The 13,548-nt window shown below is 38.1% G+C and overlaps 1 protein-coding gene across 5 annotated transcripts in view; it reads right to left on the bottom strand.

The window, feature by feature from the left end:
• Positions 1 to 6,746: 6,746 nt before the first annotated feature.
• CCDC83 (coiled-coil domain containing 83) overlaps positions 6,747 to 13,548 on the bottom strand; it is a 46,787-nt gene continuing 39,985 nt past the window's right edge. For 4 of the 5 annotated variants that reach the window (XM_067750609.1, XM_067750610.1, XM_067750611.1 and 1 more), the window contains exon 11: positions 6,747 to 9,434. In XM_067750609.1, coding sequence (XP_067606710.1) covers positions 9,276 to 9,434 — 159 coding nt within the window. In that variant the 3' untranslated portion in view covers positions 6,747 to 9,275. Of the gene's footprint in view, positions 13,429 to 13,548 lie in introns of all 5 variants that reach the window. The other variant, XM_067750612.1, reaches the window with a different exon arrangement.

The raw sequence follows: 13,548 nt of genomic DNA, 5'->3' as shown, positions 1-13,548 counted from the left end.
ATCTAAGTATACTTAGGTCGGCAGTTTTAGGTGCCCTCAGATAAAGCAGAATACTTTCTAAAGTAGTTTGAGCCCTTTTTAAAATTTATAAGAGAATAGATACCGCAAAGACTTATTTAGTGTCCTGGAGACTACATTTTACTATTGAAAACATTGACTTCAGTGAGATTAATATTCATGTCAGTCTCTGTTTTAGGATTAGGTTTGGCTGTGTGTAACAGAAAGTTCACACCAACAATGATTCAAACAAGACAGAAGTTTATTTTCTCTCGTGAAAGTCTGAGTGGACATGGCAGCTTTGCAAGGTTGTTAGGTGTCCACTTTTAGGTGTTGGGTGTCTTGCTGTTCCACGGGCCTTAAGGTGTTCCTCTCATCACACAGTCCACTGTGGCTGAGCAGCAGAACTACATTCCAAGCAGCAGGATGAAAGAAGGGGGGAGAAGGGGAGGGAAAGGGATGACCCAGAAATTGTGCACAACATTTATTCACCTTCCATTGGCCAGAACTTTGTCACGTGACTGCAAGGGAAGCTGGGAAACAGAGACTTTAATTGGGGTGACCGTATTCTCAACAACTAAATGAATGTATTATTATTGAAACGGGGAGAATAGATTTGAAGGAAAACTAGCAGCTGCTATCGTAGTCGTACATTTTTTATTAAAAGAATTGCTAATTTCTTGAACCTTTTCTGCTCAATGACCTCAAAACCCTACCATGTCACATATTGTAACTTGAGATCTGAGATATCCTAAAAAAGAATTATAGTTTATAGTTGTAGAATTTAAATATTTCAAAGGAGTTAAATGCAAAAAAATTTAAAAGCTTATAAAAGGAAAAATAAGCAAATCCAAACTCTTAGTGTTCGGCAAATGTTTCAAGCACGTTGGAAATGTGTACCTTCTGAATAGATTTTAGGCCCTGCTATATCCCAAGTTGACATTTTTACATAAATAGCGCAAAAGCCACAGAGGACACTTTTTAAGTGGCTAGGAGAAAATGACCCATGCAAAATGAAATGTAGCAGTCAAAGAACATCAAAGATCTGAAGTTAATTGCACACTTGCACCAGAACCTCAAGTGAGGCCAGAGCCCACCATCCCTCTGATTTGGTGTCTGAGGGCTTTAAAGATAAAAACGCTTCGCTGGCCTCTGTTAGTCAGGCAGAGGGGAATCCAACAGAGTTAATTTTCATTCCTCTTAGGAGGAGGGAAATGTTGCAAGGCCTAGCATATTTTTATAGCTGAGACTATACAAAAAGATGGCCCTAACCCAAGAAGGCGAGAGGTCAGTGAGTTGAGCAAAGGATTTGAGGAAGGAAATGCTGACAAAACCTTTTACTAAGAATCTTTGAGTATATCTGCATCTGCAGTCCTTTCAAACTTTTGCTGGCTGGAAGTCTGGAAACATTTCCATGTGAAGAATCTTTTAAAAGTATCTTGGATGTTTTTTAGCACTTACGTAGATCATAAGAACAGAATGACCTAAAACATAACCAATCTAAAGAGTCATGGTCAAAAAAGCAGCCTTTCTGGGAACTTGAGCCTCACAAAGTCACAGGAGCAGGAAATGGAAATACTTAATCAAGTTAAAGTCACTAATATTTAGAAAGCCTCTGCTGCTTGAGGGCACAGTTCCTTGTGTCGAGTGCAAAAGCCAGTTTTATTCCAAGAAAAATACAGAGAACTGTTGTGTTGAGATCTAGTAAAACAAGCAAGGATCAAGCAGGCCTTTAACAAACAGCCCTTTATTGCCACAAAAATCCCCTTGGTCTCCCTGACCCTGAATCACTCCAGTGTCTGACTCTAGGATTCAGAAAGAAACAAAATTGTTACCACTGACCCACAGTGCGGAGTGCCCTTCCTCCACTGCACTCGTAAGAATTTTGGAACTGGGTTTACTACTTGTCCCTACTGCTGTAGATCTGCAGATCCAGGGCAGGGCTTCTTAGAGTCCTCACACGAGTGGGTGGCTGAGCCCTCTTTCCAGCCACCCTGAAACGAATTCCCCCCTAGAAGTGAGTTCCTCTGCTGAGTTTCTGACTAACCTCTCTATCCAAAACTCTATTCCTTGTTCTCCAGTTGTTCTCCCTCAAGATTGAGGAGTATCAAAGAAAAGGGGAGATTGTAATTGATCAGGATTCTATGGTGCCTTCCCAGGACAGACTCTTGCTATGTTCTCCGCCTGCATCTTGTTTGTAGAAAAACTTTAGCCTCCTAGGCCCTCCCAGAGTCCCAAAGAGCAAATTTAATCAGAGAAGTGAGAAAATGCAGAAAGGAAAACAAGCAAGACAAAATAATAACAGTTTAGCCATTAAACAGTCCAGGACCTTTAGTTCCTCTTCCAGGGCTGTGGATAATATTCTGAGCCATGTCCTTGAGCTGTTCTGCAGATACTGAAACCCCCACCAGGTGGAGGAAGTTAACTGCATTTTGACCCCAAGCACATAGACCCCAGACTGGTGGGAACCAGAAGGTTGATGACGTTGACTTCCACTTACCTCACCACCAACCAATCAGAAGAATGTCCACAGCTGATCACCTGTCCACACCTGCAACCCTCTCCCTCACCCTCTCTTTGAAAACCTTTCCCTGAAAGCCATCAGGGAATTTGGGTCTTTAGAGCATTAACTGCCCATACTCCTTGCTTGGCACTGCAATAAATGCTGCACTTCTCTTCACCACAACCTAGTGTCAGTAGATTGCCTTTACTGCACACAGGTGAGTGGACCCAAATTTGGTTCAGTAACAACCAATTTGGTTCAGTGAGCCCCTTGATACAAGCACGCAGGGCCCAGCTGCCATCAGAGCTTTTTCGGCGCCTCACAGCATGTGATGGATCAGACACGGGCACACTCTGTGCACCTTTGAGTGAATGTACTGTAAAGACAAGCAGAAGTCTTAGGCCTTTCTCCCAGAGATTGCTGTTAAATTCAGTTATCATTTCAACTGCCATGTATTGCATATCTACTGTGTGCAGGTTACATGCAGTCTCTGTCATCCTTGAAACAATCCTTCAATACAGGAATTGGGTCCATGTAATACTGAGGAGAACAGGCTTGAAAGAGGTGAAGTGACTGCCCGAGATTCAAGGCAGCCAGCCTGATCCCAGAGTGTTTCCCCACACGCCACCCAGTCTCTTTACACCTTAATTTCTTCAAACCTATCTTGTTCCTGGGCCACAGTATGCACATTCCCAGCCTGATGCTAAGGCTGCCAACACCCTGTCCCGTCTTCCCCAGTCTTGAATGACAACATATAGAACTCACATGCTTGGTTTTTCTGAGAACTGAAACCAACATAAAATTCTCCAAAACTCATCTTAAATTTCTTTTCCAAACCTATCGCTAAAGGTGTGAAAAATAAAGTATTCTGAGTTAAACACAACCACCGCACCACCTAGAATATCCTGTTCTGCCATCTCCCACTTTCCTTTCTTCCTTCTCTGCTGTTAGTATTTAAGAGTGAAAGCAGGTTACACCAAGGCTGAGAGGCTCCTTGACCCATCAGGCACTTTTGCTGGACCGTGAATATCTTGAGGAAAGGGGCAGTTTCATGTTGCCTCCCTCATGTCCTACACACAGTGCCTGGGTGCAAAGATTCATTTGATAAGTGCTTTGTTGGATAGGTGACACTGATGGGAAGTTCACAGTGGTACAACTTTATTGAGATTTCCTTGTAATGTAGTCACCTAACAGGGCTACCACCCTAAGCTATTAAGAATCTAGGTTGTTAGGAAAATCCCGAAGATTTGTTTTAGAGATACTGCTATCTGCAAATTCTAAACGCAAGGAATAATATTAACAGAAGAAAAGAAAATTCTTCCCTTTTTCCAAAGGATGCCTTTTCCACTCTGACATCTTGGCAGCAAACAGGACTTTTAGTCATTTGATATTTTCTTCTGATTCAATTTCACATTGTGAAGGAGAAACTGCCACACCTAATAAATAAATGCTGGAATCCTACCATGTTATTCCTGGCTTGTTTTAATAATCTCATGGTCTGAACTTTCCAAATGTGAAAGTCAGTTTCTGCTGACCTACTGAAACCAATGAGCTGTCACATAGGCTATATTTGTTGGTTACTGGGAGCTCTTTGGTTTGTCCCAGTGGAAGGTCAGTAAGTTTTTTTTTTTTTTCCTACCCAAGAAAAGTAAAGATCTTATCTATAAAAAGTTTACCTTTCTTTCTTGAAAAGAAAATTGGCCAGTTCACTCCATATTGTTACTAACTTTTCCAAAGACGTTTCTGTTTCTGTTGACCTTTGAAAGATTGTCCTAACAAAGTATTCTGCCTTCCTGTCAGGAAACACTCTTGCTGCCGTTCACACTGTCACTTCATGGAGTGGCTTGGAATATGGTTATTTGGGGGGACTTCTTTTTTTGGCTGTGCCACGTGTCTTACAGGATCTTATTTCCCCAACCAGGGATCAAACCCGTGCCCCCTGCAGTGGAAGCATGGGAGTCCTAATCACTGGACATCTAGGGAATTCCCTGGGTGTGTGTGGGGGGGCTTTTTTTTTTTAATCTTTCTGAAGTATAAAACATATCAGTCACGTACCCAATCTTAAGTGTCCTGCTTGATGAATGTTTGCGAAGTGAACATGTCCATGTTAACTGCCACTCATCAAAATTACCAGAAAACTCTTTCATGTACCATCCTCGCCATTCCCCTCCACAAAAGTAATCACTCTTCTGACTTCTATCATCAAGATTAGCACGCTCGTCCTGTTTTTGAATATTGTGTAAATGGAATCATACCGTATGTGTTCTTTTGTGTCTGCCTTCCTTCACTCAGTATTACGTCTATAAGATTGATCTACATTGCTGCATATGGAAATAGTTTGTTCTTTCATTACTGTATAGTATTCCATTGCATGAATATAGCACAATTTACTTACATATTCTACTGCTGATAGTCTACTACTGTTTCAAGTTTTGGCCTATTTTCAGTAAAGCTGCTAGGAACATTCTTATCCCTGTCTTCAGGTAAACATAACCACTTGTTTCTGTTCCATATTAAGAGTGAAATTGCTGGAGCATGACATACATATACACATATATGTATACATGTATACATATATACATACATATATATGTTCAGCTTTAATAACTACTGCCAAACATATTCCAGAGTGTTTGTGCCAATTAATACTCCCATCAACAACTATGAGAGGAGTTCAAATCACTCTGTATCCTTGTCAGTATTTACTATTTTCAACTTTTAAGTTTTAGCCATTCTAGTGGGTGTATAGTATATCGTGGTTTTAATTTGCTTTTCCCTCATCACTGATAGCGTTGATCTCCTTTTTAGGCTTCCTAGTCATTTGGATATATTCTTCTGTGAAGTGCCTCCTCAAATCTTTCTTTCTACTGATTTGTACAAGTTCTTTATATATTTTGGATATGATTTTTTGGTTAGATATAGGTATAGTAAATAAATTCTCCCAATATGTGGTTTGCCTTTTGACTCTCTTAATGGTGTCTTTTAATGAAAAGAGATATTAATTTTAATAAAATGCAGTTTATCAGTCTTTTTATGATTGGTTATTTTTATGACTTTTATTTTTCCCAGGGAGGTGGTTGATACAGGGAGCAGTAGGCTTGATGGAGCCATGTGGAACACTACCAAATCCACATTTACCCACGTACCAGATGTAGTTTAAAATTTCAGGCATAGGCTTTGAGGATCTATTGGATGTGCACAGGGGAGCATGAAAATATTCTTATATTTTCTACTAAACGCTTTATTGTTTTACGTTCCATATTTAGGTCTCAGATTCACTTTGAGTTGATTTTTGTGTATGGTATGAGGTAAGAGTCAATGTTCATTTTTTTCCCAGCTACACAATTGCCTCATCATCATTTATTATTAAAAAAGACCATGCCCCCCCCCCCAGTGAATTATAGGGGCATCTTTGCAGAAGTCAAGAGACTGTAAATGTGTGGCTTTGTTTCTGGACTCTCTATTCTGTTCCACCGGACTGATTCTTCATCTTTGGGCCTGTAGTGCACTGTCTTAATTACTGAAATGTTATGTTAAGTCTTGCAGTTTGGTAGTGTTAAGGTCTCCAATTTGTTGTTTTACTTCAAGATTGTTTTGGCTATCCTAGGTCTTCTGCCTAGGTTATAAATTTCCATAATAATGTTACAAAAAACTTGTTAACGTCTACAAGAAAATGCTAGCATTTTGATTTGGATTGCACTGAATCTATATAGATCAAGTTGGGAAGAACAGACATCTTAACTTTTTTGAATCTTCCACTTCATGATAATGGTGTACCTCTCTGTTTATTCCATTTATTTAAGTTTTCTTTAATTTCTCTCAACAATGTTTTGAAGTCTTCAGCATAGAAATTTTGCTTATATTTCATTGCATGAATTCCTTGATATTTGACGTTATTGATTCTATTTTATTTTTCCCAATTGTTTGTTGCTAGTATAAAGAAATACATTGGATCTTTATTGACCTTGTACTCTGTGACCTTGCTAAATTCACTTGTAAATTCTAGTAGTTTGTAGATTACTTTGGATTATCTACATACAAAACCTTGACATCTCTAAGACAATTTGCTTCTTTCTTCTAATCTCTATGCTTTTAATTCCTTTTTCTTGCCTGGTTAGAACACTCCAGTTCTAGTCAACACTGTTGAATAGAAGTGTGATGGTGAATATATGTCTTGTTCCTGACCTCAATGGGAAAATGTTTAATATTTCACTATTAAATACAATTTTAGCTACAGGGCTTTTTTTTTTTTTTAAAAAAAAAGATATTCCTTCTTTGCTGAGAGCTTTATCATATTATTATGAATTTTTATCACACTGTTAAACTTTATCAAATGCTGTATCTAGTGAGATGATCATATGAGTTACCACCTATGTTCTGTTCATTTTACCCTTGATTTTTTTATTTTGAGATAACTTTAGAATCACATGCAGTTGTACAAAAATAATACAGACAGATCACATGTACTCTTTATCCAGTTTCCCTAAAAATAAGCATTTTTTCCAAAATTATAGTACAATGTCACAACCAGGGTATTGATATTGATATAATCCATTGATCTCATTCATGTTTCCACTCTGATTACTGAATATTAAACCAACCTTGCATTCTTTATTCATGAAATATTATATATTATAATATTGCTAGATTCAATAAGCTAATATTTTGTGAATGATTTTGCATGTATCTTCATGAGAAATACTGGCCTTTAATTTTCTTTTCCTGTAATGATGTTGCCAGGTTTGGGTATTAGAATAATATTGACCTCATAGAATAATTTGGAAGTGTTTCTTTTTTCTCTGTTCTCTGAAAGAGTTTGTGTATATTTGGTATTGTATCTTTTTGAAATGTTTGGAAAAATTCACCAGTGAAGCAAGCCAGCTGGCTTCTTAAATTTTTTAAATGCAGATTGGATTTTTAAAAACATATCTAGGCCTAAATCAGAATTTTTGTTTCCTCCTGTTTTGTAGAAATATTTTTCAAGAAATGTGTCCATTTCATCTAAATTGTCAAATTTATGGGGAAAGTTTTTTTCTGCTTACTTTCCTTTTATCCTTTTAATAATGTCTGTAATTCTGTAGTGATGTCTCTTTTTCATTTATTTCCTCTCTTTTTTGATTAGTCTTACTATGGGTTATCAATTTTAATTAACCCTTCAAGGAACCAGCTTTTGACTTTGTTGATTTTCTCTTTTATATGTCAACTTTCTATTTAATTAATTTCTGCTCTTTATTTCCTTTCTTCCACTTTCTTTGGGTTTATTTTTGCTGCTTTTTTTAGATTCCTGAGATGAAAGCTTAGATGATTGAATTTTCAAACTTTCTTCTTTTTAATACATGAAAGGTTATAAATTTCCCTTTAAACATCACTTTAACTGGTCCCCACAAGTTTTGATGTCATATTTTTCATTATAATTCAGAGTATTTTTTCCTTGTGATTTCTCCTTTCACACATAGGCTTTTCCGAAGTATCTTGCTTACCTGAAAATTACAGCTTTGTTTTTGTTGTTTTTAGTTATTTCCTACTGTGGTCAGAGAACTGTTCCATGCATTTCAACTTTTTGAATATTTGTTGTCACTTGCTTTATGGCCCAGGATATAGTCTATTTCTGTAAATATTTTATGTACACTTGAAAAGTATGTGTAATCTACAGTTGTTTAACTTTTTATATCCTTAATGATTGGGGTTTTGTTTTGTTTTTTAATCAGTTATTGAGAGAGGTGTGGTAAGACCTTCAAGTCTAATGGTGAATTTGTTTCTGCCTGTTTTCTTTTTTCTTTTTTTATTGTGGTAAAATATACATAAGGTTTACCATATTGCTTTTTAGTTTGGTAAATTTTATTTTATATATTTTGAGATTATATTATTATTTAGAATTGTTATATCATCCTGATGAATTAATCTGCTTATTATTGTGACATATATTTCTTCATTTTCTTAACACTTCTTACCTTAAAGTCTACTTTGTCGAATAGTTTGGTCACACCAGCTTCCTTCTGGTTATTGTTTGCATGGTGTATTTACTTTCAATCTATCTGTGGCCTTATATTTAAAACGTGTTTCAAAAGAAAGAAAAAAAAAGGCATTTCTTGTAAAAAGCTTTATAAGTAGAACTAGCTTTAAAATGGAAAGCTGATGCCAAATTCAGGCACAGTCAGAGTGTCCTTGGCTTGTGGTACCAATAAGAGGGAAGGAGTGATGACCTTGGATAGAGACTCAGCAGTTTAGACTTGATATAGCTGATGGGAGATGGACCTCCCTGTTGATGGAATATTTTTGTAAAAGAAATTACCACCCTCAAATTTGTTTCTAAAATGTTTGATTTTCATTATAGTGTTAGGTTAAAGGAGAGTAGACTTGAATTGTGGACTGGCTATCTATCATTCAGCACCCTCAGAGGGAAAGATGTGTAGTCAGTGCTATGCAGACCTCTAAATTTTCTCAGAAAATTCCTAATTGAACTATTTCATATTGGCATCCTAGATTGATCAGTAAATTTTTAAGTGGTAAGCAACCTCAGAGACCATCTTGGCCCACTGTCATGCTCCTCTGTACTTGAATATGGAAATATAAAGTGTACTTTCATTTTTGTCACTCAGGCCATGCAAGTAAATGAATAGCTGGATACTCAGATCTTTGATTTTAAATGTAATTATGACCTTTAGAAATAACTGCTTTGAAAATGGACCAAAGAGTAAATAAAATGGGTGACTGATATACCTCAGTTCCCAAAGGAAATGTATAAGAAGCTGTTTTTACTTTGCAGATTTCAGTCTTAGAGAAAAGACTTCATCATTTTATATGTGATGTGGCTTTCCGGGCTCCTGACATCGTCATAGAATTTGACTGGAGTCTCCTCTTGGGAATGGATGGGCATTTTCTTGCTCTCCACAGTCATGAGCTTCACTTCCAGGGGGCCCAAGTTTACATAATCCTATGGTGAACAGACACAGAGGAGAATAGGAGAGGTTATTCAGCAAGTTACCAGCCTTCATAGATCAGGTTTTATTTACTGTAGTTGGCCTCTATATGACAGATTTCATTGCCCTCCTGATTATCTGAATGCTGTATGACATGTGAAATATGAGAGCTACTGTAAATAAAAACCACTCAGTAAAGTTATATACCCAGTGGGGGCATGGTAGGCAAACCTCCCAAAGAGCAGGCAGCAAGGCTTGCAGGCTTGTCTTCTGGGGGCTTGAGCCGGGGAGGGAACATCAACTACAGCAGGGAGATATATTCTCTGCAAGCTCTTTAATTGGTAAAAGGAAGTAGGAAGTATTGGCTGCATTTATATAGCCCTCTGCTGGCCAGGATATAACCACAGCAGAGTTTTTTATATTAATCAAGAACAAAATGAGTGATCTGCAAACATCTTTGACGATAAATATCTTTTTTTAAAATAAATTTATCTATTTATTTATTTATTTTTATTTTTGGCTGTGTTGGGTCTTCGTTTCTGTGCAAGGGCTTTCTCTAGTTGCGGCGAGCGAGGGCCACTCTTCATTGCGGTGCGCGGGCCTCTCACTGTTGCGGCCTCTCTTGTTGTGGAGCACAGGCTCCAGACGTGCAGGCTCAGTAGTTGTGGCTCACGGGCCCAGTTGCTCCGCGGCATGTGGGATCTTCCCAGACCAGGGCTCGAACCCGTGTCCCCTGCATTGGCAGGCAGATTCTGAACCATTGCACCACCAGGGAAGCCCGACGATAAATGTCTTAATATTGAGCAAATCTACATGGGTTTTGCACATTTCACAGGATCTACTGTAGATATAAAACTTACCACATTCTGTCAAACTGAATATAGTTTCAGATATCAACAAACAGAATTAGAAGTCTAATTTATATGAAATCCCACAGCTAACCCCAAACTGACTTGAAACAGCTCCAGCCCTACCCAATGGGCCTTCCTCTTGGAAGCCTCTCCAAGCTGTAACTCCTTCTTTTGGATTCCTTCAACACTTCAACATGAGTGCCCACTATGTGCCAGGCTGTGTACCAAGTGCTGGGGCAAAAGACTGGTCAGGGAGACAGATACAGGTAGGACATTCCTCCTGTACAGTAATCAATGATTTTATCAGTTTTCTACTAGCATGTACACTATTTAGGGTAGGGCCTGCCACATAGGCGTCTTTGAGACTTCATTTCTTCCTGTTCTTCCCCTTAAATTCTCAAGCATCTAACAAGTACCTGGCATGTTGTAAGGGTCTCAATAAACATTTATTAGAATTTAGGAGAGTCAAAGAATGAAAAAGGAAGGCAATGTTTTATTAATATTTCTCAAAAATTCATATAACTGTATGTAGCTTTTAAAATACATAATTGCAGAGCTACAATAAATGCGAGATAGGAGAAAAGTAAATTGATGGAAGTCTACCATATATTTCAGAACCATCTGGAGCAGGATTCTGAAGTAATAGACTCTCTTAGTCTGCTTGAACTGCCATAGCAAATACCACAGGCTGAGTGGCTGAAACGACAGAACTTTATTTCTCACAGTTCTGGAGGCTGGGAAGTCCAACATTAGGATGCCAGCATGGTTGGGTTCTGGTGAGAGCCTCTTCCTGGCTGGCAGATGGCTGCCTTCTCACAGCGTTCTCACAAGGCAAAGCCTCTTCTTATAAGGCCACAGTCCTATCAGGTGAGGGCCCATCTTCATGACCTCATATAACTTTAATTAACTCCTAAAGCCTGTATCTCCAGATACAGTCATATTGTGTGTTAGGGCTTCAACATGTGAATTTGGGGGAGGGGTGGGGACAAAATTCAGTCTGTAGCACATACAGTACCATTTCCACCACATCAAAAACTTCCGTGGAAAGTAAGGTCTTAGAAGAGAATGTAGGCGAAACATTCTCTGACATAAATCATACCAGTGTTTCCTTAGGTCAGTCTCCTACAGCAATAGAAATCAAAGTGAAAATAAACAAATGGGACTTAAACTTACAACCTTCTGCACAGCAAAGGAAACCATAAACAAAAGGAAAGGATAACCTACGGAATGGGAGAAAATATTTGCAAACGACACAACCAACAAGGGCTTAATTTCCAAAATGTACAAACAGCTCATACAAGTCGACAACAAAAAAACAAACAACCCAATCAAAACATGGGCCTAAAGAGACATTTCTTCAAAGAAGAAATACAGATGGCCAATAGGCACGTGAAAAGACGCTCAACATCGCTAATTATTAGAGAAATGCAAGTCAAAACTACAATGGGTTACCACCTCATGCTGGTCAGAATGGCCATCATTAAAATGTCTACAAATAACAAATGCTGGGGAGGGTGCAAACCTCCTGCATGGTTTGTGGGAATGTAAGTTGGTGCAGCCACTATGGAAAACAGTATGGAGGTTCCTCAGAAAACTAAAAATAGAATTACCATATGATCCAGCAATCCCACTCCTGGGCATATATCCGGACGAAACTATAATTCAAAAAGATACATGCATCCCTATGTTCATAGCAGCACTACTCACAATAGCCAAGACATAGAAAAAGCCTAAATGTCCATCAACAGATGAATGGTTAAAGAAGATGTGGTACATATATACAATGGAATACTACTCAGCCATAAAAAAAGAATGAAATAATGCCATTTGCAGCAACATGGATGCAACTACAGATTATCGTACTAAGTAAAGTAAGTCAGACAGAGAAAGACAAATACCATATGATATCACGTGTAGAATCTAAAATATGACACAAATGAACCTATTTATGAAACAGAAAATCAGGGACATAGAGAATAGACTGGTGGTTTGCCAAGGGGGAGAGGGGGTGGGAGAAGGGAGGAGTGGGAGTTTGGGGTTAGCAGATGCACACTGGTATACATAGAATGGATAAACAACAAGGTCCTACTGTATAGCAAAGGGAACTATATTCAATGTCCTGTGGTAAACCATAATGGAAAAGAATATGAAGAAGAAGAATGTATATATACATATAGATGTATAACTGAGTCACTTTGCTGTACAGCAGTAATTAACACAACATTGTAAGTCAAATAGAAAAGAAATTTAAATAAATTCAACGGATAAAAACATAAAAAGTAAGAAGGTTTTTCATTCAACCAAATGGTATGCAAGTTTGGAATTTTATAGACAGTTGTCCACTAGCGTGAGGTTATTGTAACATACAAGACGTCATGATTCCAATATACTCATGGGGGTGTTTGAGTGTTATAGAGACTAGAGCTTTAGTCTTTAAATTATCACTTGATGGTAGCAGGACTGAGTTGTACTTAGTTAAAATGGTTTTTGTTGATTTATTCAGTTTCTTTTGCTTTCTTAATTACTCTTTCTCCTACCAGACTTTAAGTTCTAGGAGAACTTTCAAGGTTATTGGTAGTACCAAGAGGGAAAACAGCAAGGGGTGGATGTGAAAGTGACTGGAATGTACCAAAAGGTTTTAAAATTAAAAGGCTTGATAATCTAGGTTTCACCTACTGGTATATGTGACTGTTTGTACTTTCCAAAGATGGTCATGCTATCATATACATCCTATCCCACGTGCTTTTCTTACAATATGATGCTGACCTTCCTCTTTCAAGATGCAGGACCTGCACTGTTTCTCTTTGGGTGGAACTTTGTAGCTACATCGACAAATAGAATATGATGGAAGTGTTGATGTCCGATTTCCAAGGCTAAGTCATATGAAACATTTGGTCTCTGGGACTGATTGCTTTGGAAGAAGCCAGATACTGTAACAAAGGGACAATAAAGGTGCCCTGTAAGGAGGCCCATGTGAAGAAGAACTGAAGCCCCCAGCTTAGCCAGCATCAACTTGCCAGCCATGTGAGTGAACCACCTTGGAAGTGGATCTTCCTGCCCAAATCAAGGCTTCAGCTAAATATAACTGCACCTTCTAGAGAACCCAAGTGAGGACTGTCCACTGGAGACCTTCCCAAATTTCTAACCAACAGAAGCCCTGAAAGAGAATAAATGAGTTATTGTTATAAGCACTAATTCTTGAGGTAATTTGTTATGTAGCACTAGATAACTTACATGGTATACTAGTAATGGATGTCTATAAATGAATATATGTAGT

This window comes from Pseudorca crassidens, chromosome 9, assembly GCF_039906515.1.
Source record: "Pseudorca crassidens isolate mPseCra1 chromosome 9, mPseCra1.hap1, whole genome shotgun sequence".
Taxonomy (NCBI): Eukaryota; Metazoa; Chordata; class Mammalia; order Artiodactyla; family Delphinidae; genus Pseudorca; species Pseudorca crassidens.
This window is presented reverse-complemented; position numbering and strand designations above follow the sequence as displayed.